Source organism: Oryzias latipes, chromosome 17 (genome assembly GCF_002234675.1).
Source record: "Oryzias latipes chromosome 17, ASM223467v1".
In the NCBI taxonomy this organism is placed as follows: Eukaryota; Metazoa; Chordata; class Actinopteri; order Beloniformes; family Adrianichthyidae; genus Oryzias; species Oryzias latipes.
This window is the reverse complement of record NC_019875.2, coordinates 24,274,731-24,302,387: the sequence shown is the minus strand read 5'-3', so window position 1 is coordinate 24,302,387 and position 27,657 is coordinate 24,274,731. Positions and strand designations below refer to the sequence as shown.

The 27,657-nt window shown below is 43.8% G+C and overlaps 1 protein-coding gene across 1 annotated transcript; it reads left to right on the top strand.

Annotated features, from left to right (window-relative positions):
* Positions 1 to 56: 56 nt before the first annotated feature.
* ptch2 (patched 2) lies at positions 57 to 27,374 on the top strand. Its single transcript, XM_023965163.1, has 23 exons — positions 57 to 597; positions 1,654 to 1,846; positions 9,516 to 9,705; positions 9,801 to 9,870; positions 9,957 to 10,048; positions 12,140 to 12,248; positions 12,590 to 12,676; positions 12,811 to 12,932; positions 13,712 to 13,859; positions 14,674 to 14,805; positions 14,886 to 15,041; positions 15,204 to 15,296; positions 15,379 to 15,504; positions 16,206 to 16,593; positions 16,677 to 17,201; positions 17,711 to 17,853; positions 17,945 to 18,125; positions 18,205 to 18,485; positions 19,549 to 19,686; positions 20,107 to 20,249; positions 25,025 to 25,430; positions 25,516 to 26,065; positions 26,177 to 27,374. Exons 1-23 carry the CDS (start codon positions 451 to 453, stop codon positions 26,209 to 26,211), a joined length of 4,455 nt encoding a protein of 1,484 aa, XP_023820931.1. The 5' UTR covers positions 57 to 450; the 3' UTR covers positions 26,212 to 27,374.
* The last annotated feature ends 283 nt before the right edge of the window (positions 27,375 to 27,657 follow it).

The window sequence follows — 27,657 nt, the reverse complement described above, 5'->3', positions numbered from 1 at the left end:
CGAGCTGTTGCTTAGCAGCTAATAATAGGCGATGTTTGCAAAGTAATTTGCCTCTTCCTTGGCCAATGGGAGCCGGAGCACTTTTCCATCAAACCTCCCTTTTCAGGATTTGCCGAGAGGCGAGCTCCTCCAAATGTTACCACTACGGGATCGAAGTTAGACCTGACACGGATGCCTCAGAGAGACGGGCTACTTCGCGCACCGCTGCAGCTCCTCTTAGACGTGTTTTCACAAACTCTCTGGACGAATGAAGACTGAAGGATCTTTACGGATTTCGGCGCATAATGTTGGGATGGAGTTTCGAGACTTGTGCGGCTCCATGGAAGACTAGAATCCCTAAGTGGTCGCCGGAGGTGTTGGATGAGCCCCACTTCTTACATGTTGGATTATTGTCGCTTTTGCTGAACTCGCACCGATTCTGCGTCGCCTCCTGTTACCCGTCTTTGGACTATGGCCTCGGATCGCGGGGTCCCAGGGGCTGGCGTCTTTGGAGATTTACCCCCGAGTTATACGCGCTCCCAGCCGCTTGCGAACCCAGACCTCATCCGGAGACCCAGCTACTGCCACGCTGCTTTCGCACTTAAACAGATATCCAAGGTGATGCGGGGGGTTCGGTCTGCAAACTCGAATAAAAAAAGCAGTTTTCTGAGAGTGGTTTGACTGAGGGCGCACGGTGGAACTTAGAATGGAGCTCTCAAACTCAGACCCAGATCTCCACGAATGAGAGAAGATTAGAGCAGTTAAAGGAGGAGAGGCTGTCCATGATTTAGAAGTGACAGAAATTGGTTTTTTTTTTCTCATCTTGTTAAGTCAAATCGGATAAGAAAATCAGCCCATTATAGGAGCACATTTGGAATAACAACCTAACAGCATGTATGTGCTGTTTGTTTGAATTTCATCTTCTAATTCACTTTTCCTGAAAAATAAGCCCGGTCCTGCCTTGTTTTCTGTGCGCTTTTCTTTGGCTTTGTGCAGCCAGCGGAGAGCGCACTGGCCCCGGGTCTGTTTGGAAATGTGGTGGGTCCTGTAAAGGAATCCACTGATTGAGTTTGATCTGACAAAGCATCTTTGGACCGCCCGGATGCTTGGACGTGTTACAGCAGTGCTGAGAGAAACCACAACACCAGAGCAATGTCCTCTGCAGCAGCGACATTTGTAACTCTGAAGCGTTTGGTTCACAGATTTGGAGAGCTGCGCCTCATATGACTGTGGGGCTAATTGAAAAAGGCACAGAGTATGAGTTATATCTATGTGCTGAAGCACGTTTTCCTTTTTTATGAATCAGAAGAGGTTTTTGGCACTTAATAATAAGCTTTCTCTGACTTTTCATTCAGTTTAAGACTTAAAGTGTGCCAGTCCTGCACACTTAAACCAAGAAGTTGACTTTGAGCTTTTAGAGCATCTTTTTTACCAACATGACATGTCTAATTATTTAAAAAAATGTTATGGACAAACATGTCCAAGATTCATTGTAATCAACAATCGTGTCTTTGAAATGTTAAAGTTAGTAGCTGTCACTGCTCCTGCATCATGATGTACACCATTGATGCACAATCTGGAACATGACTTTCTACATTTTTGCAGTAGTATTTAATGCGTTTGAAGTAATCTAACAAATTTCTCCTTTTGCCCTCATTACTGTTTGCAATCCAGGGGAAGGCGGTGGGTCAGAAAGCTCCTCTGTGGATCCGGGCGAGGTTCCAGGCCTTGCTGTTCTCTCTGGGCTGCCACATCCAGAGACACTGTGGGAAGGTCCTCTTTATTGGACTCTTAGTATTCGGGGCTCTTTCTGTGGGACTCCGGGTCGCAGACATCGAAACAAACATCGAGCAGCTTTGGGTGGAAGGTGAGTTGAAGAGCTTTCTTCTTTCAGTAGTTTTGAAGCAGCAACAAGACCACATTTCGAGAAACAATTTTTTTTGCTTGTTTGCTCCTCGAGTTTGGTCATTTTGGTTCAGCGTGTGGATTCTTGAGTTCAGACAGCTTGTGACACGGGGGCACAGCTCCAGTGCTAAGAGTTTGAATGACAATGGCTTGTGGCAAGAGGCAGGGTGGTCACATTAGTGTCATCTTAGTGCCTTGGGAGGGCACTGGGCGATCAGTGACTGACGCACTGGTATGTCTGGCTAGAAACATGACAGCATTGTTGGCAAATTGAGGATTTTCAGGCGTTTGTTGGAAGCAATCAGCACTTTGATCACTTTGATAGATTTCTTTGCATGCTTATCTGGGTATAGGAGGAACATGAACTCAAATTAACTTTGATCTGCTAGACTTGAGGCTCCAGTGCAGCATGGACATTTTTCACATATTCTCATATTTTTTCATTATTTTTTTTGTAATTCTGTTGAATAGGAGAGCTTCTTCTCCATCTTGTGTTTGTCACACATCATTCTTTAATCAGGACAGGAGCTTCTGGACATCTCCTCTGCATTTCATCTTATCTTACCTTAAAGTTATCCGTATTATTTCAGAGCCAGAGGCAACTTTATTTGGTTTTTCACACTGGCCAAATTCCTTTTAAACCCCCAGGCTTTCAGTACGGAGCCTGATCCCCGCAGCAGATGGACTGTGTGAATGGTTAGCCATCTTTAAGGGCTCTGACCCCTCCCCCCCACCCTCAGCTCCCTGTGTGGTCCCTAACTATTCTTGGATTCCATTCAACAAGAGGCAAGCAGGCACCACCTCCCCAGCCCAGCTCCCTCCCCCTTCTCTCCTCCTCACAAGAAGAAAAAATATAAGTGAATGCAGCTGAAGTTTACCCACCTGTTTTGCACGCTCTAAAGAGCCACAGCAGTTGGTGAATATAAACAGACTCTATAGGGTTTTTGGAGCCCACCGTGTTGCTGGAGGTCGCCAACAGGCAGCTTCCACAGAACCTGGAGGTGTTGGAGCGATCAAACAGACTGCATGCTCCACTTCCACTTCCAAATGGAATTCCATTAAAAGACTACTTTTAAAATGGTCTAATAAATAAAAAAACGATAAAATTATCTACCAATAAAGCGGCTAAAATTATCTGAGTGAGGAGGATAGATCAGCCTAAATCAAAAACAAAGATTTGGATTTCCACTGTTTCCATTTTTCTTTGGTTTCATTCTGGTCAGTGTAAAGCTGTGGGATTACCTCTTGAGCTAATTGGCCGAGCTTTCTCTTAAAGGAGATGTTTAGATGTTTGTGTGCCAATTGTTTTGGTGGGATTCAGGGAGCTGAGGCAGCAGAGCTGAAAGGGAGCGCTGTGCCTTTAAGAGGCCGTGGCCATGTTTCTAAAGTTTCTTCCTGCCTTGTTTCCACCAATAGCCCATTGACAAAGCTGCAAGGGCCTCAATGGAGAGTAAAGTGGTTGGGTAACAAGGACAGGTTAGTTCTCTCTGTCTTTCTTTCACACAAACACAGAGCAACACACACTCATGCGCCATTGTACTTGAGCCAGAAACAAGGAATGCAAAGCTCACAAGCTAAACTGGAATAATAAAAAAAGAGTGAAAATATTGTTCTAAATCAGTCATTAGATTTTCCTGTGTTCTTTTTTTTTTAACTGAAAGGCATGTTTAAAATAAATATCCTAGACCAGACCGCAGCATATTCAAGTTTTTCCACATGTATCCTCATTTGCTCAGGATGAACTAGCTGAGAATCAACACTGCATGTGTGAACACCATGCCTCCCTACTGTTTGCTTTAGGAGCATATGCTTGCCATCAGTTATTCCTACTAGAACGTACCTCCATTGGTTTCACATGCAGAAACATATACATGTTACCTCTTTTGCAGAACCTTTGCCTTAAGTTCAAAACGGAATTTCTCTCGGGGAGCTGGAGCTTTGTTTTGTTTCTACCTGTCTGTGTGTGTCCCATACCACCATGCCACCACATTTTTGGGGATTTTATTGCTTCCTCTTCCCCACAGGAGGATGAAGATTAGCAGTTTGTGTAAGAAGAAAAACAAAATCTTGAAATAAACTTTAGTTTTTTTGTAGAATCCATGCATATTCTTCCACTCTGCTGCACATTGGCTTGTTTGTCTTAAGCACGTCGTGCACCTGCGACGGGCAGATGTAATATAGAAGTCGCTGGATTAATCTTCAGTCCTCACACCTGCAAAGGTGAGACTAAAAGCCACTGTATCAGGGTGTTTAGTCTGACAAGAGGATTAAGAGCTGTTGCTGGCTCAGAAAGAACCTCAAACAGTTAAACCAAGACTTAAGAAGACCTGCAGTCTCAACAGATGTTTCTGGGGTTCATTCATAAACAAGAACCTGGATTTTATTGCATTTCATGGATCCCCCACCTGTCTTATAAAGTTTGCTCAAGGCAAATATTCGTAATGTTGAGTGTGAACATTGTTTTCAGTCTGTCTTGTCCACAAGCAGAAAAGAAAGATCATAAAAAGAGGTGCAGGAGGAAGGCAGGGATGAGAAGAGACAATAGGGGGTTTGGGCAGGAAAAGGGTGGTTTATGGCTAGCTCACGCTTTTTTTTACAGTTTTTTTTCCCTGTCTCAGTTGAACAAACATCAAGTGTGAAGGAGTCACTGGCATGTCTCTATTTCACAGAGAAATCATAAAAAAAAACTTTTTTACAAAAGAGGGTTGCTGTCTTCTGCTAACAAGAACTTCATGATTTCTTTGTTGTGCCGTGTCTTTTGATTTTCTTCATTTTACTTTTTCTGATCTGGTTCTTCTCTATTTACGAGGTCGAAAAGATTGTTTAGGAAGGAAAAGAAGGAAAGAAAGAACGAAAAGGGGACCTGCTTGTCAGAGCGATGGTGTTTACTTGGACATAAACTAAACTCATCTTTCTTGGCAGAGTTTGGGTGAGGCATGACAGACGTATACACAGACTCAAGCTGTCCAAATATGAATGCGGCGAGACAAGGCCTCGCAGTTTCACCACGTGTTCCATAAAAAAGTCAGCGAGGAGAAGTGGAGGTAAAGTGAATAGTGAGTGAAGTGCTAGTTAAGTTGACGGTGAAATCAGACAGGATATGAGGAGATCAAGAACTGGACTAATTAGAAAAAGAAAGGGGGGGGTGAGAAAAAAACACGCCAGAGTTTATGTAAATGAACGAATGCACATGTGGGTAATTCAAAGTTTGGAGCAGTTTCTCTAAACAAACCTCAGAGCGGCGCAGCAGGTAAATGCTATAATTCATTGGAGTGCACACAGCGTCCCAGTTCAGACAGAGAAAGGGAGCTCTATGAGGCATTATTGGAGGTGAATAGTGCGCGGTGGCGCCCCAGCTAGATAAATAAACTCCCAGCGTTCAGGGCTCAGGACCTCACTGGTAGAGAGAACAAACAAGACTCGAGTCAACCTGGGTCACTTCTAAATGTTTATTTCACCCCCTTCCCCCCATCCTTCAGTCCAACTCTGCCTCATTCCATCCCTTTCTCAGAAGTGCCCCCAACACCTATGCACACTTCCACAGACAGACCAGGACCACCCCTTAACAAATAAACACGCACCCAAGAGGAGGTTGGGTTTTACACATGAAACACAAAGATTGTTCTACAATAGTCTTTTTTTAAGTTTAATGCACACTGGTGTGTTTGTGTTGTTTTGGAGCCGAAGCCTTTATGAGACAAGCACTAAACCATCAGCCACTTTGCTACATTGAATGCAATATCTTTAGACGATCTGCGAAGTGGCCAAAAGCGATCAAACTTCAATCAGTATAATGAGTCACTTTTTCTCTCCTCGCTGAAGAGCAACCTTTGTCTCTCGTCTGGGCAAAATAAAGCAACACCAGTCACCTCAGAGTTTGCACCATTTACGTCTGTCCTTACACCATCAAAGTACAAAAAGTAAAGCGAGGGCGAAATAGAGACTGAACATTTTCTTACTTGGAGAGGAAAAAAGAAATGCTCCTTGGGTTCAATAAATTCATTTCTCATCTGAATGAGACCAGCAATGTGGAAAAATTTTGCTTTTCAAGCAGGGATGAATGTATGTTTCAACCACACATTAGGCAGTATTAGCGGTCAGTGGAGTGTCTAATGTGACTATTTTTCACAGTGGCCAACACTGCCCATGATTAGCATAATTAGCAGAGGCAAGCCTATACATATGGAAATAGAAAGTACCTAAATGCCAACCCTGGAGGAAATTTGTGTGTGGTGGCTAACACCACTGGCACATCTGAAAAGAATGTAAATTAAACTAATCTTTCATATATTTTTTGCTTTATTTACTCAATTTTTAACTTGTGACTGCAGGATGGCTCCTCGTAATGAACCTGGAGACTTTGAACAAGTGGAAGTTAAGGATGTTTTCTGGCTTTAATGAGTTGATCGGGATTATCTCATCAAATCATTCTCTTTGTTGGCTCCTGTACAGATACACTGTATTTCTATAGGTAAAGTAGCAATGTGCCAGTTTCTCTTTCTCGCCCCATGCTTCACCCTCCCACAGACGACCCTGGCATTGTTTCACAGGCTGGGAAAGTTTTGGTCCATTTGCTTTTGTTGTGGAAAAAAGCTCTTTATTCTGCTGTTTGTTGGGAAACATTTGAAAGAAATTGAAGGGTTGAATGACAAAAGGGTCTGCATTCAGTCTGGAGCTGTACTGAAGGATTGTGTGGAGGAACAGCCCATCTGCTGGGGGGCAGCCTGTTTCAGGCAGTGGGTGCCCCGGCTGGGGAATGCCACTGGGCTGGGCTGCACGTGGGATTTAGATTCAAACATTTCTGGAAGTATACATGTCACAAAAGATCCAAAAGGATTTTTTTTATACTAAGTACAATGGCGGGGGGAATGAATGTCTCATTTGGCCTCTTTAATGTTTGTGGTTAGAGTTGGAAATATTTTCCAGTAGATATTAGGTCAGCTGCTGGTTTTGTGATAAAATGGGAGACTCCAGTTCTTGATCTCATGTTGACACACTATTCAAATGAGGGACAACGCGCAAAGACCTATATAGCAAATGAAAGCAGACATGTCACTTTCAGCCCTCTTCGTCTTGGGTCTTCCTCTGTAGCAGCGTGGGGCCTTTCAGAGGCCCCTAATCCAGCTAATCTACCACACTGAAGTTTGAAGGCGGCCTGGTCTGACCTAGCATGGCCTGGAACCGGGACTGTTCCTATAAAGAAGTCATGAAGATAAAGTGAAATGGAACCAAGAAGATCGTCCCAGAAGCAATAGATTTTGTGAAGTCAGGGTTCAGTGTACTCACCAGATACAGACCCACACATTCAAACCAGCAGAAGAGCGCAAACATTCGGCAAGCATTTGTAGAACCCCGGCCATAAAACTTCGTTACAGTTTATGACATTTTCCTTCGTTCCTCGTTTCCCAAATGTTTTAACTGCTGTGAAAGAACCTTCGGCGGTGAAGCCAGTAAACAGATTCGAATGTTCCCCCATCAAAGTCGAGCTTTTGACTAAAATCTGTAAGATGACTGTGGAGTGGCCTTGATTTATACACAGTTAGGTTAATGTCTTGTTTTTTGCAGTTTATACAAACTAATATTGTATGTTTCAGATTTGCACATGTGATAAAACGAACAGCCGCTGGCATGTTCAAACCACAGTTTCCACACTCAAAAGCTTTTTCATCCCTGGGTGGGAAAGTCACGGGGAGCTGTCTCTTTAAGGGTCTTCTGAGCACAGGCTCAGTCGAGGGGGAGTGTGTTATGGAGGGGGTAACCAAAAAAGAGTGCAAAAGAAGCAGACAACGCCAGGAAGAGGGAAGCTAAGAAGAAGAAAAACCTTGGAATAAGAGAGGCTCCTGAGGTAGCGAGCGGTGAGCTGAGTCCTGAGCAGAGTTGCTGTTGAGCTCCGCGTAGTGGGGTGGTGGAGGCCGGACCAGGGGCTGAGGAGAGAAGGCGAGAAAGAGAGCAGAGAGAGGACCCGCAGCCTGGGTGGTCCAGATGGGAGGAACGAGACACAAATAGCTATAATTTACTTCAGGAGGCCTGTAATTATAGAGCCAGAGTCTCTCCGAGCCACCCAGTTCCTGTTGGGATCAAAACCCAGCACTGCAGAGGTTAACACTCGAAATGTCAAAAAAGGTTTAACAGATGTCAAAGAGGCTCACAAACAGAAAAGGTTCAATTTAGTTGTAACCTTTTGATTAGAAATTGAAGGAAACAATTTGGGGTAAGACATATTCAAAGTGACTGTACAGAGATAACAAACAAATTTTTAATTTCATACGTGATTTTTTTTAGTGGGGCAGTTTTGTCACAGAAATTACTAAAAAAAAACATAAAATATTAATTTAGATATCTTTTTCCTAACATTAGAGGTCCTTAGTGACTACATCGTGACTTTTTCAAATCTTTGTTGTGCTTTCCTTACAATATTCATCTTTCTTTCTTTGATTCTAAGAGTTTTGTTTTCAAGATGCACCAGAGCTCACACCAATGACTGCAAATAAACAAGGCGGCGTGATATTCTCAAGCCCCTGCAAATGCAATTAAAGCCTTGAAAACTAAGCCTAGAAATATTGGACTGTGTCTCTAAGGTCCCAAGTTCTAACCTGATCTCACACTTTAGTGAGGTAGGCTGAGTAGTTTATTTTTTCTTTTCTCCCCATCAATTACAACAGCCTGTTCCAGGCTGGGGGAGGTGCAGAGAGCGTGAAGGAACGAGGGGAAAAAAGACAGCATGAACGAGATATACACTTAGACTGGAGAGAGAAACCAAAGCAAAAGGGTTGAAGGAAGGAAGTCGATGTGGTAGATGCGTAAAGGTGAAGCAGATATAAATGCAGGACGGAGCGCAGCACAGAAGCAGGTAGAGGGCCGATGAAATTCTAAAGAAGGGACTGGTTCTTGTTTCCAAATTTTCCCCCTCCTCTTTCTCTCTCTCTGGGGTTGTCATGCGGGGACAGCAAGAGGGGCAGACGGGCTCTCTGTGATCCAGCGCGGCATGTTTCATGTCCACTTGGCACAGGCACAGATCCCCCCGGCTGGCAAGCTCTTTTCAGGGCAACCTCCTGTAATTAGGGGACTGGGGTCTACCGCAAAGAACAGCATTGCCCTCTTTATCTTTCTTCGCTTTCAGTCTTCCTCCTAACTATTTTCTGCTCATCCCAACCTGCATGTTCGTATATCTTTTTGAATTCACACACCTTTCTTTATCCCTGACTTAAATGAACATTCCTGCCTTTGTCTAGTAGACACGGTGGAGATCAAGATGAACAGGTTGTCTCTTCTAAGTCCATGCATCCTGCCAATAGCTGTACAGCAGCGGGTTTTAGTGGCATCGAACGGCTGGCTCTGCTAACAGGGCACATCTGTTTTGAGGAAAGAGCCAATGAGAAGCTGTATTAGTCATTTCCATTGGCTAGACATTGGCGTGTATGAAGTGCCTTCAAAACCAACACTGGTGTAGGCCAAGGGCGTTGGTCATTATGTGTGTGTTCTTGTGAAAATATGTGTGCATAATGTGCATGCATGAGACTTTGTAATAGGATGCAAATGTGTTCATCTTTGTGTGTACAGAAGTTAAAAGTATCCATGGCTGACTTTGAATGTTTATTCCTTTTTTTGTTGTTTTTTTTGTTGCTTTCTAGCTGGCAGTAGAGTGAGTACGGAGCTTCGCTACACCAAGGAGAAGCAGGGAGAAGAGTCAGTATTTACCTCACAAATGCTCATCCAGACCCCCAAAGAGGAAGGCAGTAACATTCTTACCCAAGAGGCTTTGCTGGTCCACATGGAAGCCGCCCTGTCTGCCAGCAAGGTTCAGGTGTCGCTGTTTGGCAAGTAAGTGGACTGTGAGATGAGAAAAGGCTTTTCACACTTATGCCCACGTCTATAAAAGCCATAAATTATATGTTAAATTTTTCTTTTTCTTGCAGATCGTGGGACCTTAATAAAATATGTTATAAATCAGGAGTGCCAATTATAGAAAACGTCATGATTGAAAGGGTACGTTGACAAAGGAGGCTTTTTTTTGTTCCTTCCACATTTTTTGCGGGGTTTAATTATTCTTCATTTCTGTTTCTTCATCCCAGATGATTGACAAGCTGTTCCCCTGTATGATAATCACCCCGTTGGACTGTTTCTGGGAGGGGGCCAAACTACAGGGAGGTTCTGCCTATTTACCGTAAGTCTTGGAATTTCTGACCTAACATAAATCTTCTTTGCACATTAAAACATTTCATAAAAGGCCTGGGCTCTCCTTGTGCTGTCACTGCTTCCATCTCATCTGTGTGGAGCTTTTAGCGCATGCTGGATGGAGACATACAGTTGGGCTTTCAGTAGTCTGTCAGTGGGTGCTGTGACTGACAGCGGCGTTCAGTAATAGAGTTCTTTTAGGGCTCCGAAAAGGACTGGAGGAGGGGGTACCCTGACACAGGATTTCAATAAGAGAAGGTTAGGGAGAGATGCACCAAAGTGAGGGAGGGGTGGAGGGAGAGGAGATGGCTGCAGTGGCAACTGGGTGGCAGGTTGGTAGAACGGAGGGCGGTGAGGCAGTGAGGCGGTGGCGGCAGCGGCGGTGGTGGTAGCAGGGGAGCCCTTTGGGCCAGACAATGGTAAGCATTCTTTCAGTTTACGAGTGAGTGTCCATCAGTGCAGGGGCCCCAGAAGAGGGAGGGAGGGCGGCTTTGTCAGCTCACGGCTAACACTCAGCATTCTCATGGTAATGCCCCAGGCTCCCAGCTCCCGAGTTGTCCAACAAATAAAATGGGCAGTATTCAAACCTCAAGTCCCCCGAGAAGCACAGAGAGCGGCTACAAGACATTAAACAGCGCAGTCTGGGCGTATTTGCAGATTTTTTTTCCCCTGTTTTTTATCTCCTTTTTCTCCAAATGACAAAGTTCTCTTGAGAAAAAGAGTTGCTGAAAGGCATGTCCATATTTGTTGTCCACAGTGATATTTCAATCAACTGTGCACTTTAAAAAAATGGGATCCTTTAGATCATAGCAGATGTTTCTTTTGAAAATAAATGATTTGTTTATACATCCATTTGAACCGACGGCACTCTATTGCATGACAAGCCAGCACATACAGAAACAAACACAAGTTTCCCATCCTAAGCATCTCCCAGTTGGCCTGTGTGAAGGCACCAGAAGGAGAGAAGGGGGTCTTTGATGATTCACACATTATCCCAGCATTCCTGTAATCCATACAAAGCCTCCAACATCTGCAGTTATTTATTAAGTGTTTAATACTCGTTTTTCCTTTGAAAATATTTAATAAAGCTAGGAGCGGTCACTTACAGCAGTGTTGCTTCAGGCAGCTTTTACACTGGAGCCCTTTTAAATGTTGGGGGTAAACAAAAAAGACTGTGATACATGGGGGGAAATTGGGGTAGGTTTTAGAAAAGGGGTGAGGAAGACATGGAGATGGAGAGAAGAAAACTCTGAAGAACAAAAAAAAAGCAATCTATGAAAAAACAAAAGGGCCCAGGCCTGGTTCAGTCAAGCACAAACCACCCGATAAAGGAGTGTCTTTGCAACCAGCAGCAAAAAAAGAAGACTGGTATGTGGGAACACGAAAGCAGCTCCCCTTGGGAAGAATGAACCCTCTAATGAAGATACTTTCAAAGTCCTTTATTTTATTGTCATTCTTAAAATTTTCCCTAAATTATTCTACTTGTTCTAAAAGGAAATTCTATTTTGAAGACAAATGTTTCTTTTATATTAGCGTGTTTGGCAAATTTGCCAATAAACTCTTCAAATTGTTGTTTTGTGTTTAAAATTGAATTATTTTTACCAACAGGACAAAATTTATTTTCTTTTGGCATTTAATACTCACTATAAGTTTAAAAGAAAAAAGCTGAAATACAATAAGATTCATACATAGGGTGTCAGTGCACATTGTTAGGCTACAATTCTCTCCAATCATTCCTCACTTACTTTCCTCCTACCTTCTCATCTTCTGAACCTCCTTATCAAGATGTTTGGGAGGCAGAGGTAATTGTTATGACTCAATGCAGGGCACTGAGGAATGAAAGTGAGCAGGCAGCCACCGTGCCTTTTCCCTGGGCATTGTGGCAGCGTGAAACAGGATAATAAACGCTATTTTATCTTGTAACTGCAGTAAGCCTCATGCGTGGCCCGGTGCAACAAAGGCGCAAGAAAGAAACTGAACTTAAAAGTATTCCTGCTTATAGCAAAGATTAGATATTAGATTTTCTTGTCACGATTCTTCTATTGTAATCAATTGGTTTTGGTATTTGTTTGCTCTGCAGGGGTATGCCCGACATCCAGTGGATGAATTTAGATCCTGTCAAGCTAATGGAGGAATTGAGTCAGTTCACTTCTCTTGAAGGATTTAAAGAGATGTTGGACAAAGCCCAGGTGAGATGCCCAAAATCACACTCATTCACTAAGAGAAATTAACACCTCAAGGTCAAAATACAAATTTGAAACATTCGTTTTTATTCCTGTAAGGAGTATTTAGTTGTCAATGTGGTTTGCAAGTTAAATAAAAGTCTTCGTAGGGATTCATCATAAACTTTTGTGCAACATTTGTGCTTGCATAATTAGTTTTCAGTACAGACCAAGTTTAATTTTTGAACTTTTTAAGCTTCTTCACGTCACTGGTTCTGATTCTACAGTGTTAATAGATAATTGCCTACATTGTAGTGATGCATTTTTAAATACTCATCGACAGATCTTAACACGTTTTGATTCCTCAGGTGGGACATGCTTACATGAACAGACCATGCCTCAACCCTTCAGACTCTGACTGCCCACTCAGCGCACCCAACAAGGAACAAGGAGAGGTAAACTGAAACCATTTGACTGTAATTGTTGAATTCTAGTTGATGAGGTAGACACGCTGTTGTAGCACTCTACAAGAAACATCTTGCATTTTTGTCTGCTATCTGGTCACCTCCTCTTCTGCTCGTCTATTCAGAGTCCTGACATTGCTGGGGGTCTTCAGGGCGGTTGCCATGGTTTCAGCCAGAAGTTCATGCATTGGCAGGAGGAGCTCATCCTGGGAGGCCAGGTCAAAAGCAGCCAGGGTACTCTGTTGAGGTGTGTGAATGTTTTACACTGTAGCGTAAAATTGTTTTCATTTCATAAATGTTTTTGTTTTTTTTGTCTCACTTGTGGATTTGATAGTAGCGGTGTCAACTCTTACTTGAATTAGTGCTTCGTCGATTGCCTTTTAACTGCAATTAAAATATTTAATCACATTACAGTTTTTTTTCCAAGATATAGCAATAACGAGGAAAAAATGCTTACACTTGCACTGATCTGAAGCCCAAAACCTTTACTTAGATTATTTTCTGAATTGACACGGTCGGTTTGTCAATCGGTTTGACATCGGTTCAAAAACTAATTTGAATGGATACAAACAGTCGAGGTCAATACTCGCACATAGTATTCCAGCTCCATCTGCATAACGCACAATCCCTTTTCAGATTGATTTATCGTAATTCTTTTCCCATTTTGAGCAGCACTGCTGCTTGTTGTATGGGTGCTGAGAAAGAAAAACACGGACATCTGGGATCGCAGCCTAGAGATCTGCAGACAGGCTGCATAGCACCTGCTCTTAGTTGTTTGAATTGGCAAACAGACAAGCAGACAGGCGGATAAATCCTAGAAGACACAGCACCTGCTTTTATACACTCAAATAAAGGCATGTGTCAATATAGTTTAGAGCCAACGTGGAGGACTTTTAATATGCTAGTAATGTGATAGATAATGCAGTTGGGGTTTCAGCTCATCTCAACATTCAATAAGTCATGTTTTCAGTGGTGGGGGGCCTGGACATCTGTGACTTGGCCTAAGCTTTTTCCTGTGTTTTCCAGTGCGGAGGCTCTCCAGACGATGTTCCTGTTGATGAGTCCCAAGCAGCTGTATGAGCACTTTAAAGACGATTACGAGATCCACGACATCAACTGGAATGAGGAGAAGGCTACCGCCATCCTTGAGTCCTGGCAGAGGAAGTTTGTGGAGGTGCGAACCCACCTTTGTACAGTTAAATGTTCATGCTTTATGGTAAACAAGGGCAGATATAAAGATGTTTTGAGCAGGCATTTCCTTCTCCCTATGCAGCCTTGTTCTGCTTTGGTGCACATACACACACACACACACTAGGAGTTATTCTGCAGTGTCTGAATTCCATCAGTCTTCAGCTCCCTCGTAAAGTGTATCGCAGGGCAGACCAGGGCGCCAGGTTTGAATGTGTGTGTGTGGTAGGGCAATCATCTCTCTCTGTCAGAGCCCTAGTTATAGGAACAAGCTGTTGCTGTGATAGCTGACACCCACCACAGTGAGGGAAAAGGAATAAAGGGAGGGGTCTGCACTAGGGAGGAGGGGGCAAAAAACTGACAGAGATGTAAGACGTCGTCCCGGCAAATAAAAAAAAGAAAAAGAAACGTCAGCAAATCTGCTTGAGATGTCGAGTGGAGGCTTACAGGTAAAGAACGTTTTGAGAAGCTTTGCTTCATTCATGGCCCAGAGCAGCAGAGAGTAGCCGCATGAGCCATATGATCCCATCCCTTTCACCTTTGACCTCACAACCTCTGGCATCTGTGCTCATTACTCCTAGTTGTCATACACACACACGCGCTGCCACATGTAAAAACACCATCACACGATGATACTCACTTTTAAACACATGTGCATTTCAAAGAGAAAGGAGCCTTTCACTTTAAAGTTCAGATAGTAGAATGCATTTAGGCGGCAAGATGAAAAAGAAGTTAAGGCTTTGCTTGTATGCTATGTGTGCGGCTTGAGCTTTTAAGTTAGAATATGCTTTTCTCTGTAGGAGGTGCACCAGAGTATTCCAGCTAATTCCAGTCAGTCCATCCATGCCTTCTCTACAACCACCCTTAACGACATCATGAAGTCCTTCTCTGACGTCAGCGTCATCAGGGTGGCTGGTGGATACTTGCTCATGGTGAGTTTCATAATATTTTTTATCACATTTATTCAATTGCCTGTTCTCTGAAACATTTTATGTGCATTTCTCCGCTCTAGCTGGCCTATGCCTGTGTAACCATGCTGAGGTGGGATTGTTCAAAATCTCAGGGAGCTGTTGGATTAGCGGGGGTGTTGCTGGTTGCCCTATCGGTGGCGGCCGGACTGGGCCTCTGCTCCCTACTTGGCCTCTCTTTCAATGCTGCAACCACACAGGTACAACTCAGAGGAAGCTATGTGCATTATATGGCTTTTGAGCTTACGTGACCCTAAAGCCTGGAGTAATATTCTTTTGATTTAAAGGCCAGATTTTGATCTTACTCACTTCAAATACAGACTCTGACCTTTTGCTTTCCACTGATGTGTTTCCCATCCCAGGTGCTTCCCTTCCTGGCACTAGGGATTGGTGTGGATGACATGTTTCTGTTGGCTCACTCTTTCACAGAGAGTGGAACCAACATTCCCTTTAAGGTACTTTTAAAACTCTTTTGTTTTATCTTCTAAGCGGCTCTTTTGCCCTCTAACTCTTATCTGTCTTTTTATGTTGTAAAAGGAGAGGACTGGAGATTGTTTACGTCGCACAGGCACCAGCGTCGCTCTGACCTCCATCAACAACATGATCGCCTTCTTCATGGCTGCCCTGGTGCCCATTCCTGCCTTGCGAGCTTTCTCGCTGCAGGTATGCTTTGCACTCACACACACCCTCACCACCACGTGCATTCACACAAACACAACAAGCACACAATTGCACACCATGAGCCCCTAGGCCTCTTTGAAACGAAAGAGATAATTTTAAAGAGGTGACGTTTATTCGGAAAAGTAAAGCCTTTGTTCCTAGTTTTATTACCACTGCACCTACAGGGGCAACACTTTTTTAAGAGTGTATTTCTTTGAATGTGTGTGTATGTGTGTGTTTGTGAGGAAATTCAGAGCAAGGAGAGTGATGAACAGACTTAGAGAGACAGACACAGAGAGAATGAGAAGGAGGGAGGAGTGGATCAGTATATCACTGCCCTGTCATGGCGGTTTTCTCTGATCTGTGACTAACTCTGGGTGGTCTGACACAAGCACACACATAAACACACATGTGCACACTGAAAAGCACAAAGTATCACGTCAGTTTCGGGTGCTAAGGTGAGTGGGGGAGGACAGTGGAAGTACCGGTGAAAAGTGCTCGTTTTGTGCAGACACAAACAATATCCGAGCTCTCTTAGTATTCTTTGCTGTTGATTTAGAGCAAGGCTTTTCTTTGCTTACTGGGCTGAGGTCCCAGACCCTAAAGAAAGTCCAGACTTTCCCCATCAGGGGTTGGAGGTTGGCTGTAATGTTGCATACTCACGTCTAATTCTCTTCTCATTTTCCCTGATTTTCTTTCCCCAGGCAGCCATTGTGGTTGTGTTCAACTTTGCCATGGTGCTGCTTATATTTCCCGCAATCCTAAGTTTGGACCTCCACCGGCGCGAGGACAAGCGTTTGGATATCCTCTGCTGCCTGTATAGCCCCTGCTCTGATCGTGTCATCCACCTAGCCCCACAAGAATTGTCTGATTCTGGGGAGCAGCCTTACGTGGCCACGACGGGCACGGCGCACGCTCACCAGTACACAGCGGGGTCCACGATCACCACCAGCACCCAGATCACCACAACAGTGCAAGCGTTTACTCAGTGTGACGCAGCAGGCCAGCATATCGTTACGATCTTACCACCTACCTCGCAAATCTCCACCAGCCCCACCTCCATAATTGTCTGCCCCACCTCACAGGCTCAAGGTATGGAAAAACTATTTGTTGTTTACCTTGATAATGGTACGAACAAATTATAAAAAATTTTTTACCTCTTTTTCTTCTTCTAGCCATATCCCCTTCCCCCTCCACCACCTCTGTACCAGATCCCTATGGCTCCCAACTCTTCACTCCCACCTCTAGCTCCACTCGAGACCTCTTAGCCCAGGTGGAAGACTCTAAATCAGGGAAGAGGTGTGTCCCTTTCCCTTTCCTGCATTGGAACCTGTCCAGTTTTGCCAGGGAAAAATATGCCCCCCTGCTCCTCCAGCCAAAGAGTAAAGCCATCGTGGTTGTTTTCTTCTTGGGCCTCCTGGGTCTCAGCCTGTACGGGACCACCATGGTGCACGACGGCCTTTACCTGACCGATATCGTGCCACGTGACACAAAGGAGTACGATTTCATCGAAGCCCAGTTTAAGTATTTCTCCTTCTACAACATGTACTTGGTAACCATGGATGGATTCGATTACGCCCGATCTCAGAGGCTCCTAATTCAGTTACACAACGCCTTCAACTCTGTAAGAAATGTGGTCAGAGACAACGACAACAAACTGCCCCGCATGTGGCTGCACTACTTTCAAGACTGGCTCAAAGGTAACACTCCAGGCCCAGAAATGTTTAGGTGCATGCTGAATAATACCTCAGGTTAGAAGTATCTGCACTTTTCAGAGCTTATCCCTTAATGATGATGGAAAAGCGTTGAGGGACAAAGCTAGTTTGTTCAGGTGCGATCCTTGCTTAGCATAGAAGTGAGCAGCGGGTGTTAAGGGTGAGTGAAAGTTCATTTGCTCTGTTCTACCCCCTCCACTTAAGCCTGAGGGGGTGGCATAGTAGATGGGTTAAGGTCATAGGTTATCTTTGTGTGTGTGTGTGTCCTGAGGTTAGAATGTGTCAACAGTCCAGTCAAGAGGAAGTAATAGCTAACTGGTCTATTTTAGCCCAGAAACCAGCAAAGAGGAGAATATATGCTTAGCTTTTTTTTTACCCTCGCAGGTCAGATAGTCAGAAATGCAGGGACACTTTCTGCATATTGCAGGTATAAGAAATCAAGGCTTAAATAAACAAGAAAATACCTAAATAAATCTTCTTGTGTGATCCTATAGGTCTTCAAGCTGCCTTTGATGCTGACTGGCAAGAAGGCAGGATTACTGCTGACAGCTATAGGAATGGCACAGAGGATGGAGCTTTGGCATACAAGCTTCTCATACAGACCGGCTCCAAGAAAGATCCTTTTAACTACAGCCAGGTATGTTGACGACTTGTATAAACACAATTTCAAAACACAAGCTTGCCCATACGAACCGACTGCATGAAAATCCATTTTGGTTCTTCTACAGTTGACTTCTCGTCAGCTGTTGGACGCCGAGGGTTTGATCCCGCCTGAGGTGTTTTACATTTACCTGACTGTATGGGTCAGTAACGATCCTCTGGGCTATGCCGCCTCTCAGGCCAACTTCTACCCTCATCCAAGGGAATGGATACACGACAAGTACGATACTACAGGGGAAAATCTGCGCAGTAAGTGTCTCTACCTTAAAAATGTTTCACCACAAACGAAGATTGAAATAAATATAAACCGTCTCATCCCTGTTTGTAGTTCCAGCAGCAGAGCCTCTGGAGTTCGCTCAGTTTCCTTTTTACCTGAATGGACTTCGTCAAGCCAGTGACTTTGTGGAAACCATTGAGAGTGTGCGGGCCATTTGCGACGAGTTTAGCCGCAAAGGCGTGTTCAACTACCCGAATGGTTACCCCTTTCTGTTCTGGGAGCAGTACATTGGTCTCAGACACTGGTTCCTGCTGTCCATCAGTGTGGTGCTGGCCTGCACCTTCCTGGTTTGTGCCATTCTCCTTCTCAACCCCTGGACTGCCGGTCTCATCGTAAGTCTAGATTTTTCACACAATTTTATCATCTCCTCAACTCGTCTGTCACCTCTCAATTCATTTCTTACCAATCTATCCTAAATTTAGACTTTTGAGCACTTCATCTCACTCTAACATCCGTGGCTTTTTCCCTACTCCCATCATGCTCTGTGAACGGTCACTACATGCACAAGCACACGTACACACACTAACACATAGAGGAGCATTGTTATTCAAATTCAGACTCAGCCATCTTTAGAAAAGAAAATGCAAAGGAGAAAGACAGGCTTTGCCTCGGTGAAGCCTCCATGTCCTTCTCCTTCATGGCCATTGTCTGAAGGAGAGGGAAAGATTTGAGAACAGATTGGATTTGTTCAACCTTGGTTTGTTCAATCCATCCATCAGGGATGTTTGTCTGTATTTGTGTGAGAAAGACTGAGGAAAGTACCCGTAAACACTAACTGTAGACCTGCAACACAACAAACCACAGGCGTCCAAACCTCTCCGGTTCTGCGATCGTTTCCGCCCACCTGTATGTGGTTACACAGCAACACCTTTTATCTTTTGAAATTTTATCATCTCAAATATCAAAGTTCCTGCAGGGATCAAAGGTTCCCGTTTTTTCCTCTTTGTTTTTTTAAGTAACGTTGTTCCTATTTCCAATTAGTGGTAACGCCTTACTTTTGGCATGAATGCCTAAACAAACTGAGCTTTGTTAAACTGAATAATCAGAAATATTTTAATAAATGACGTGGGTTGTAAATTTGTCCCAAAAAATGTTTTAAGGGAGTGACAAAATGCTCAGTTTTGAGCATTTTCAGTCATTTCAGCCTTTTCAGGGAAAAATGCAATGTGAAAAGGGGGAGGGAAAACCAAGAGGAGGGGTGAGGTATTAGCCTGAAGGTCAGAAAATTGATCCTCTAAAGTTAAGGATCTTGCTTAAAGATTGTGTAGTCTGAGAAGACAATAGAGATCAAGTCCCCACAAATTACTTTCAAACATGGTTTTGCTCAGTGTTGTCTAATCACAACAGGCTTTTTTTTAAGTGCTAAAGCACGGTTATTCCTTGTCTCCATTCCAGGTGTTTATCTTGGCCATGATGACAGTGGAACTGTTTGGCATGATGGGTCTGATTGGTATCAAGCTCAGTGCCATCCCTGTGGTAATCCTGATCAGCTCAGTTGGCATTGGAGTGGAGTTTACTGTTCACATTGCACTGGTAAGTTATTAGATTTTGCATTAAGCAATAGCAAACACGCATCACCTGTTGAATAAAAAAGCAAAAACAGACAAATTCCTGCTTTAATGCTTTTTTATTTATTTATGTAGCATTGCAAGAATAAGTGAAAAATTATGCTCAAACAGAAGAGTATTCTCTGGCTTTCAACTTGAGGTTAAATCAAATAGTAATTTTGATTAAAATTAAAGATTAAAAGTTTTATTATTAAGATCCTTCTTGATGTTCCTCTCCATACTGGTGAACCTCATCCCCAGCATCATTTGCTTTCATCTGGGGAAGCGTAGTAACTTGTAATAAAAACCAAATGCATCCATTTAGAAGTTTTCCTCAGAGCAAAGTTTGGGGTTTTGGGTTCAACCTCCAATTCATTTGTCTTTCCCATGTTCCGCTTTGTCACAGGGCTTCCTGACAGCGATCGGCGACAGAAACAAGCGCTCAGCCGTCGCACTGGAGCATATGTTTGCCCCGGTGGTTGACGGAGCCATCTCCACTCTGCTGGGAGTTCTGATGCTGGCAGGGTCAGAGTTTGACTTCATCATGAGGTGAGTCGATGAGCATGTTTAAAGAGGGATACGTTTCAAAGCTTTCGTTTTTTTGCACACAACAACAATAGATTCATTCGCAGCACCGGTGTCTAAACCCCTGCATGCAACATTATGTCCCTATTTAGACATGCATCTGGTTGTGTCACAGCATAAACAAACAGATATCTAACCTGAGAGTGGAACGAATGGGGGGAGTGTTCAGCAGCTGCTTGTAAACATGGAAGTATTCTGCCACCCACAGGGTGGTGTCTCTCTTTCTCTTTGTCAAACACACACAAATAAATCTGTAAAAATTCCTGTCATCCTTTTGCCATATTAAAAGCTAAATTTGAACTGGTCAGGCAGTCGGGGGCGCTGCGGCCCACCAACAGCCAGGATTCACCCCCTCTGCTTCTTTATGTTTTTGTGCGTGTCTGCAACCCATCTATGTGCGCTGCCATGTGTATGTTCCTGACCGCTGCTTCATGGCCAGAGTGGAAAAAAGGCAAATAGTTCCATGTTTTTCAGCTTAAAGTGGTCTAGGCCCAAACCACAGCCTTGAGCTCACAGACTCTAGCAGACCTCCATGACATAAAAAAGCACAGAGTTTCAGCTGGGAGAGAAACAGAAGCAGAGGAGGGAAGAGGAGATGTTCAAAAGGTGACTGCCATGCAGGGGTATGGGCTCTTTGTGGGTGGTTCCAAATTGGATTTAGAAGTGAACAAAGATTAATAATGAGAGCTTTCAAAATCCAAATTTCTGCCTGTCGGTTCCCACTTTGCCATGCAAAGCATCAATGTCAAAAGATGGGTTGAGACAGAGGGTCGAGTCTCTGTTGGAGGTCTTGTTTAGCCGTAACTCTCGCTGTGGTTGAGTAAATAGGGTGAGTCGAAACTGGCTAGCAGGGGAGCAGCATAAATACTCTGCTGTAAACATCTCCTGGCCTTGTAATGCACTGAATAAACAGCAAGCTCCATTCAACGCAGCTCAGAGACCTCTCTCACACACAAATACGTCAATACTCATACCCACAGATACACACACGTACAGCTAGAAATGCAAATACATTTATATATATATATGCAGGCATGTAAACACTGCCAGACACATATACACACAGGACTCCCCAGGCCTGACAACGACTGGAAGAGTTTAAAGTTTAAATAAACAGTAAAATTCTTGTCATGGAGAAGCTGTTGGAGATCCCACCAAAGTCTATCTTCCGCACTTTGATTTCCGCCACTTTAAAAAGTTTCTGGAGTAGAAAAGGTTCAGATCAATTAAAATAACTGCAATCTTATGCTACATGCACACTGGGCATGTGATACGCGATCAAGAACGCGATGAACAGGCATTCTTAAAAAATGCTTTTAGCATATTCGTGTTCACACTGGACTGTTGCTACCCGATACTCGCCCATGTACTGACAGTTGGAGAGGCTTGGTGCGAAATGTCAACAATCTTTCAGCCAAGCACAAACTACGATTATTCATTTCTCTTTTACGATGAATTGTCAATCACTTCTCTGGTTTAACATTGGAGGCGCGTTCAATGGCTGCTGTACATAAAGCCTAAAAGCAGACTTAAAAATCTTCGTAGCGATGCGTGAACACAAGAGTTTCGAACACAGGAACGCAGATATACACATGGTTACTTAGACTTTTAATTGAAATTGGTCACTTGGGTGCCGGCTCCCTGGGCCCGGCGGTGCTCTCTCCGCACGGTGGGGGGGTTCATATTACACCTGAGCCGGGGGTGTTCGTGTCCCTGGGGGGTGGGTCCTGGTCCTTGCCCCTGGGCGCTGGGCCCCGCCAAACTTCCAACATGGCCGAGCCTGGTCGGGCCATATTTATAACACCCCTTATGGGCCGCCCTTTTTTCCCCGGGGTTCCCCCCTCCTGGGCGGGGGCGGCGGGCCCCTGCCTTGCTCCTACCTGGACCAACCGTGGGCCGGGTGGGTGGCTGCCTGGAGTGCGGAGCGGGTCTCCCTTGGGGGGTCCTGGCTCGTACCTGGGGTCGGGCGGGGGGATGCCCGGAACTCCTGGGTGGTGGTAGGGTGCTCGTCTGGGGCTGTGGGCGTCCCTCTCCGGTGGGGCCCTGCGTTGGGCTCTTCCGGCGCGGCGGGGGGACTGCTTTCCTGGCTGGGCTGGGGCGGCGCTCTCTTTCCCTCCGCGCCTCCCTGCTCTCTGGCTCTGGGGGCCTCGCGGCGGTCCTGCTGGCCCTGGCCTGGGTGGCGGTCTTGGTCGCCCGGGGGGCGGTTGTTCCCTGCCTGTTCCCGTATGGCGTTGGGGGAATTCCGGCTGCCGCTGCTGCTGCGGCGGGGGTCTGGGTGTGGGGGTGGCTGGGCGCTCCTCCTCCTTCTTTTCACATTCCACCATCCATTTTAGAAGAAAATAAACACTCACTTGAGCACTGGTGTTAGCTCACCTTTGCACTAATAGTTTGCATGATTGAATGAATGAAAGATTTCACACTAGTTGGTTTAAAGCCATAGGTATGCGTTCGTGAACACTATCTGTTTTGTGTACATGTTGACATGTGGACATTTTTGCAGCTAGCAGGTGTGTTGATAATATTTGAGTGTGTGTGAACAGGCCCCGCCCTTTCTGTACTACATTTGAACCGTACCGTAATGATAAACAACCAGTAAACCTGTCTGCTCTATGCTGCTTCATGGTCTTACCTCCTCCTCCTATTATCACCCTCCTACCCCCCCCCCCCCTCTCTCTCTCTCTAACGTCCCTCTCTCTTCTTCCCCTCTTTCCTTTTCCGTCCGGTCCAACACCAAAGATTTTCAAACATGATTGAAATTAATAAAGTTTGGCCTCAATTACAAAAGGGGTTTATTCAGACATACCTTTGGTTTGTCTGAAGATGAATAACCCCTCTTGTTAAAATAAAATATGTCCAACACAAGCCCTCAGCTCTCATCTGTTTGCCTAGCTGTTGGACAGGACAAGTTTAAAAAAAAAAAAAAAAAAATAACGAAAATGGTCACTTGAATGTTTTCTAAGACTGTTGTGAACATAGCATATGAGGCTAAGATTACTTCAAACACATTAGCTTAGAAATTTTTCCTAAAGAGACTTTAGACGTGTAAAACTGTAGCATACATCCTTTTAGCAGTTGGTTTAAGAAGCGTGTTACCTTTCCACTACACAGTTGTTTTTTCTTGTCCTTGCAGGTTTCTTTCCCCTCTGATATCAACATCATCCTTCTCTTCCTTCCTCTGTTTTTTACCTCCTTAAGTCAGGGTGTTGGTGTACATGACACTGTCTCTCTCTCTTTCTGCTTTCTGTTAGTGTTTAAATGGCGTCCTCTCTAATTTTCTTGAGCTCTTTCTTGTGGCCTGCCTCCGCCCCTGGCCTCCTCAGAACTCCAACTAGATCTCTGCACCACGACCAGCCCTCGAAGAAAAAACACTCACACACACACATTTAAATATGAGTGAAAAACAGAGTGAGAGAAAGTCTTTCAGCAGCAGCACTGGAGGCACCTAAACATGTTATACTTGGCCTGATTGGGGAATCAGAAATGCTCCTCCTCCCTGCCTTTGATACACAAACACTGGGCTTTCCCTGACTCCTTCCCCTGAGCTTCTCTTTCTTGTGTGCCAACTATGTGTGGGATCTCTAAACCATGCACTTTTGTGGTTAAACAAAAAAAATAAATAAATAACAGGAGAGATTTGATTAATAAAGGGATAATCATTGTCAAATGTTTCATATTTTTTTTTGTGTGGCTCACACTGGAACCGTTTAAAATGTAAACATGTTAAAGAAAACAAGGTCAAATGAATAGTTCAGTGAACATGTTTCAAGGTTCTCTCTAATTTATGCTTTGGTGTTTTTGGATTCTCAGTCATCTGGGTCAGGTTATCTCAGGATTCTGTTTTTCAAGAGCACTAGATTTTTAAAGACCCAGTTCAATGAACACCATGTTTTTTTTTTTTTTTTACATGTTTTTGTGGCATCTTCTGTTAAAGAAAATTAAGATGAAAATTGCATTTCTGTGTATTTAGTCATATATATGGTTTTAAATCAGGAGATAAAAAAGGTTTGTTTGAAAAAGATCGTATTTATGTCATAGAAAATACGCAGAGTCGGCCATAAATTCCCTGCTCCGCTCCATTCTGATGCACCCACCTTCAGACAAATAGATCCCTATACATCTTTGTTTACCTTGTCTCAGCTGGGATCTGGTTCAAAACTGTACGGCTGGATAGCTCCAATTTTGCTCGCCATTTTCGTGCAGAACAAATGTTAGGTTGGGGGTGTGAGGGGGTGTGAGCCTGTGGGAGACCACTGAAGGGAAGATGGGAAGGGGGCGGTCTTACTACACTCCAACAGTCCCTCCCACAACTGAGAGGTGAATTTCGAATGAACTACTGCCGCTTTGCAGACGCAGGTTTTTGGTTTTGGCTAAAAACAGCACGGCCATATTTAAAAGACCACTGGGAACGCTTTTAAAATAAATCAAAAGGTGATCGGCATGGGACTTTAAAGATTTTTTGGAAAAAAATGTACTGCTCATCTGAGTGTCCTCCTGGGTTCAGTTCAGGTGTGTGAGTTCATCCATGAACCTTTAAACTCTATCTGCTCCAAAGAACAGAGTCCTGTTTTGGTATTTTTCCAATCAATGTGTGATAATAAATACATCTGACCACTATGTCCACCATTGGTGAATCGTATTCTTGTTATAGAGTAAATAATTATCTTCCTGTGCTAGAAACATAATTACCTTTGTTTTATATTAACACATTTATTAATTGATGTTTTATCTTCATCCTCCAGATATTTCTTTGCCGTCTTGGCCATCCTGACTGTTTTGGGGATCCTGAATGGCTTGGTTCTTCTCCCAGTTCTCCTCTCCATGATGGGGCCTCCAGCGGAAGTCACTCCTGCTGACAATGCCAGCTGTCTGCCGACACCTTCCCCAGAGCCCCCGCTGCCTCCACCAATGACCCATCACGGCTACTACACAGGCCACCACAACTTACAGTCAGCTCGTCAGCAAGCGTTTTCTGAGTCATCAGACTCTGAGTACTATTCTGAGATAACCACCACATCTGGAATCGGAGAGGACGATTACAAGTACTGTGATCACAGCACTTGTACAGCATCCCACACCAGCAGCCCGCCTGCATCCTCTCACATACTGCTGGAAGCAAGCAAGAACCCTAGCTTTCCTAAACTCACGGTGAGCTGCATGCAAATATTCAGTTGACTTTCTGAAACAGTGGGTTTTTTTTCTGGAATTAACAAGAAACTCTTGTTTGTCATAGGTGGTAAAGCCGTTCAAAGAAACCACTGCTGGTGGAAAAATCGAGCCAATATGTGAACCCTTGAACAATGCCCAGCCTCTTGGCTCCCAGTTTTCATGCTGGGACGGAAGCAAGCGGAAGCAGCAGAACAACCAGCAGAGACTGCAGGCTCAGCCACACTCCTCCAGCGAAAGAGCCCACTTTGCAGGGAGAACTTTTCAAAGCGGCCCCAGGCTGCAGAGCAGCAGAGGGCCTCAGCCAAACAGGACTAAAGGGCCAAGCCATAGCAGCTCTGCCTTGCCAGCACAGCAGGGCTCCACTGGGGGGCCTGTTACTATGGTTACAGCCACAGCCTCCGTGACTGTGGCGGTGCATCCAACTTTGCCAGGAGCAGCATACCATGGCTACATGCATGAAGGTTTTGACACGGACAATGAGTCGGACTTTTTCGAGGCGACTAAAAGGACTTGTGACAAAACAAACTTTTCTTCATGCAAGAGAGACTCTGTAGAGCTCCAGGACTTGGAAGCTACTCTGGGCCAGACGGAGCATCAACTCTGCAAGACACAAGGTGAGCCAGGTTTAGCTCTTCAACTCTTTATATCATAGATAAAATGTCAAAACAGCTCAGGAGCTTTAGAACCGTTCTAGGATATTAATCTCTGTGTTGTGTCTGGCACAGGTGGACTGAGGATCCAGGCATCCAAAGATTGCTAGAACCTCTCCCACGCCACGCCCTTCTCTCTTCAATTTTCTGGGTCTGACCTTGACGTTACATCGAGTCCTCACCTCTCACATGTATTTTGACTGCACATAAACAGGAGAGAATTCACGTCAAGGACAAGAAAACTGAGTTGTAAGAATTAAATAAATCTATGAGTATATATTTTAATACTAAAAAAGAGGGAAGCTATTTAAAAGAGTACTGTATAACTTTGGTATGCTCTTGTGTAAAATTTCAGATGTAAAATATTATTTTCACGTGGAAGGGGTGGATTTTTTGTCCTCCTCTCACACTGTATAGAATAAGAAATGAGCTATATGTTTTCACAGAAGATGTTATTAAGGTATTAGGATATTGAAAATACATGGTCAGTGTTTTATTTCTATTTGTGTTGTTCTGTTTTGCTGCTACACTTCAAAATGATTTTAAGCAATTTGCCCTAAAACGTGCAGTACCTCTCCCTCCCTCCATCGCCTCTTTGAAAGTATCTGTCGCAGTTGTGAGATACCTTGCTTCTAGCAGTCTTTGTTGGACAAGTACACTTTGTTTATTAGAGTGTTTACTGAATCTGAATTACACAACAGATTTTGTTTGCTTAACCACCGTGCCTTCACGCTTTTAACTCCTCACAGCAGATAGAGTTCAGTATTATGTTTCCTTAGGTTATAAATGTGTGTATGTGTCATCAAGCGACTGAATGTTTGTGAAGAGGCATGTTTGACTTTATTTTGTCAGTTGTCACCACCTGCCTGATGCGAGTCGTGATCCCTCCGCCATCATGTTGGCATTACCAATTCAGATTTTCTATAAAGTCTGTATGGTACAAACATCCTCAACAGTTTGGAAGGAAATATGATGTTTTTTTTATGTCCTTCAGCTGTTTTTGTAAGTGGGTCTTTTTGTTTAGCTTCTTGTCACTTTTAGATTTGTAAAAAAGTGTTGCTCCCCCTCTTGGAATTTTTTAAAAGGGAATTATATAAAGCAAAGGGATTTTTTTTTTTTTTTTTTTTATTGCAGATTATTATTTTGCCTTCTTTCTTCTGCTTTCTGGCTGCTTTGGGGCTGTTTGTTTTGAATCTGTGCAATTGTGATATTATGTGAACCGATTCAATCTACTCCATGTCTCAATTGGGTTCGCCAATTTACACACACACACACATATAAATATATATATATATATATATATATATATATATATATATATATATATATATATATATATATATATATATATATATATATATATTTTATATATATATATATATATATATATATATATATATATATATATATATTTTTTATATATATATATATATATATATATATATATATATCTGATCCAATTTCTTAGCAAAGCAAGCAGCCCAGCATTTCCAGTCTAACAGCAGACAGCAGTAAGCCAGCGGAGGAAGTGACCGTAGATACTGGTGAGGAAATGA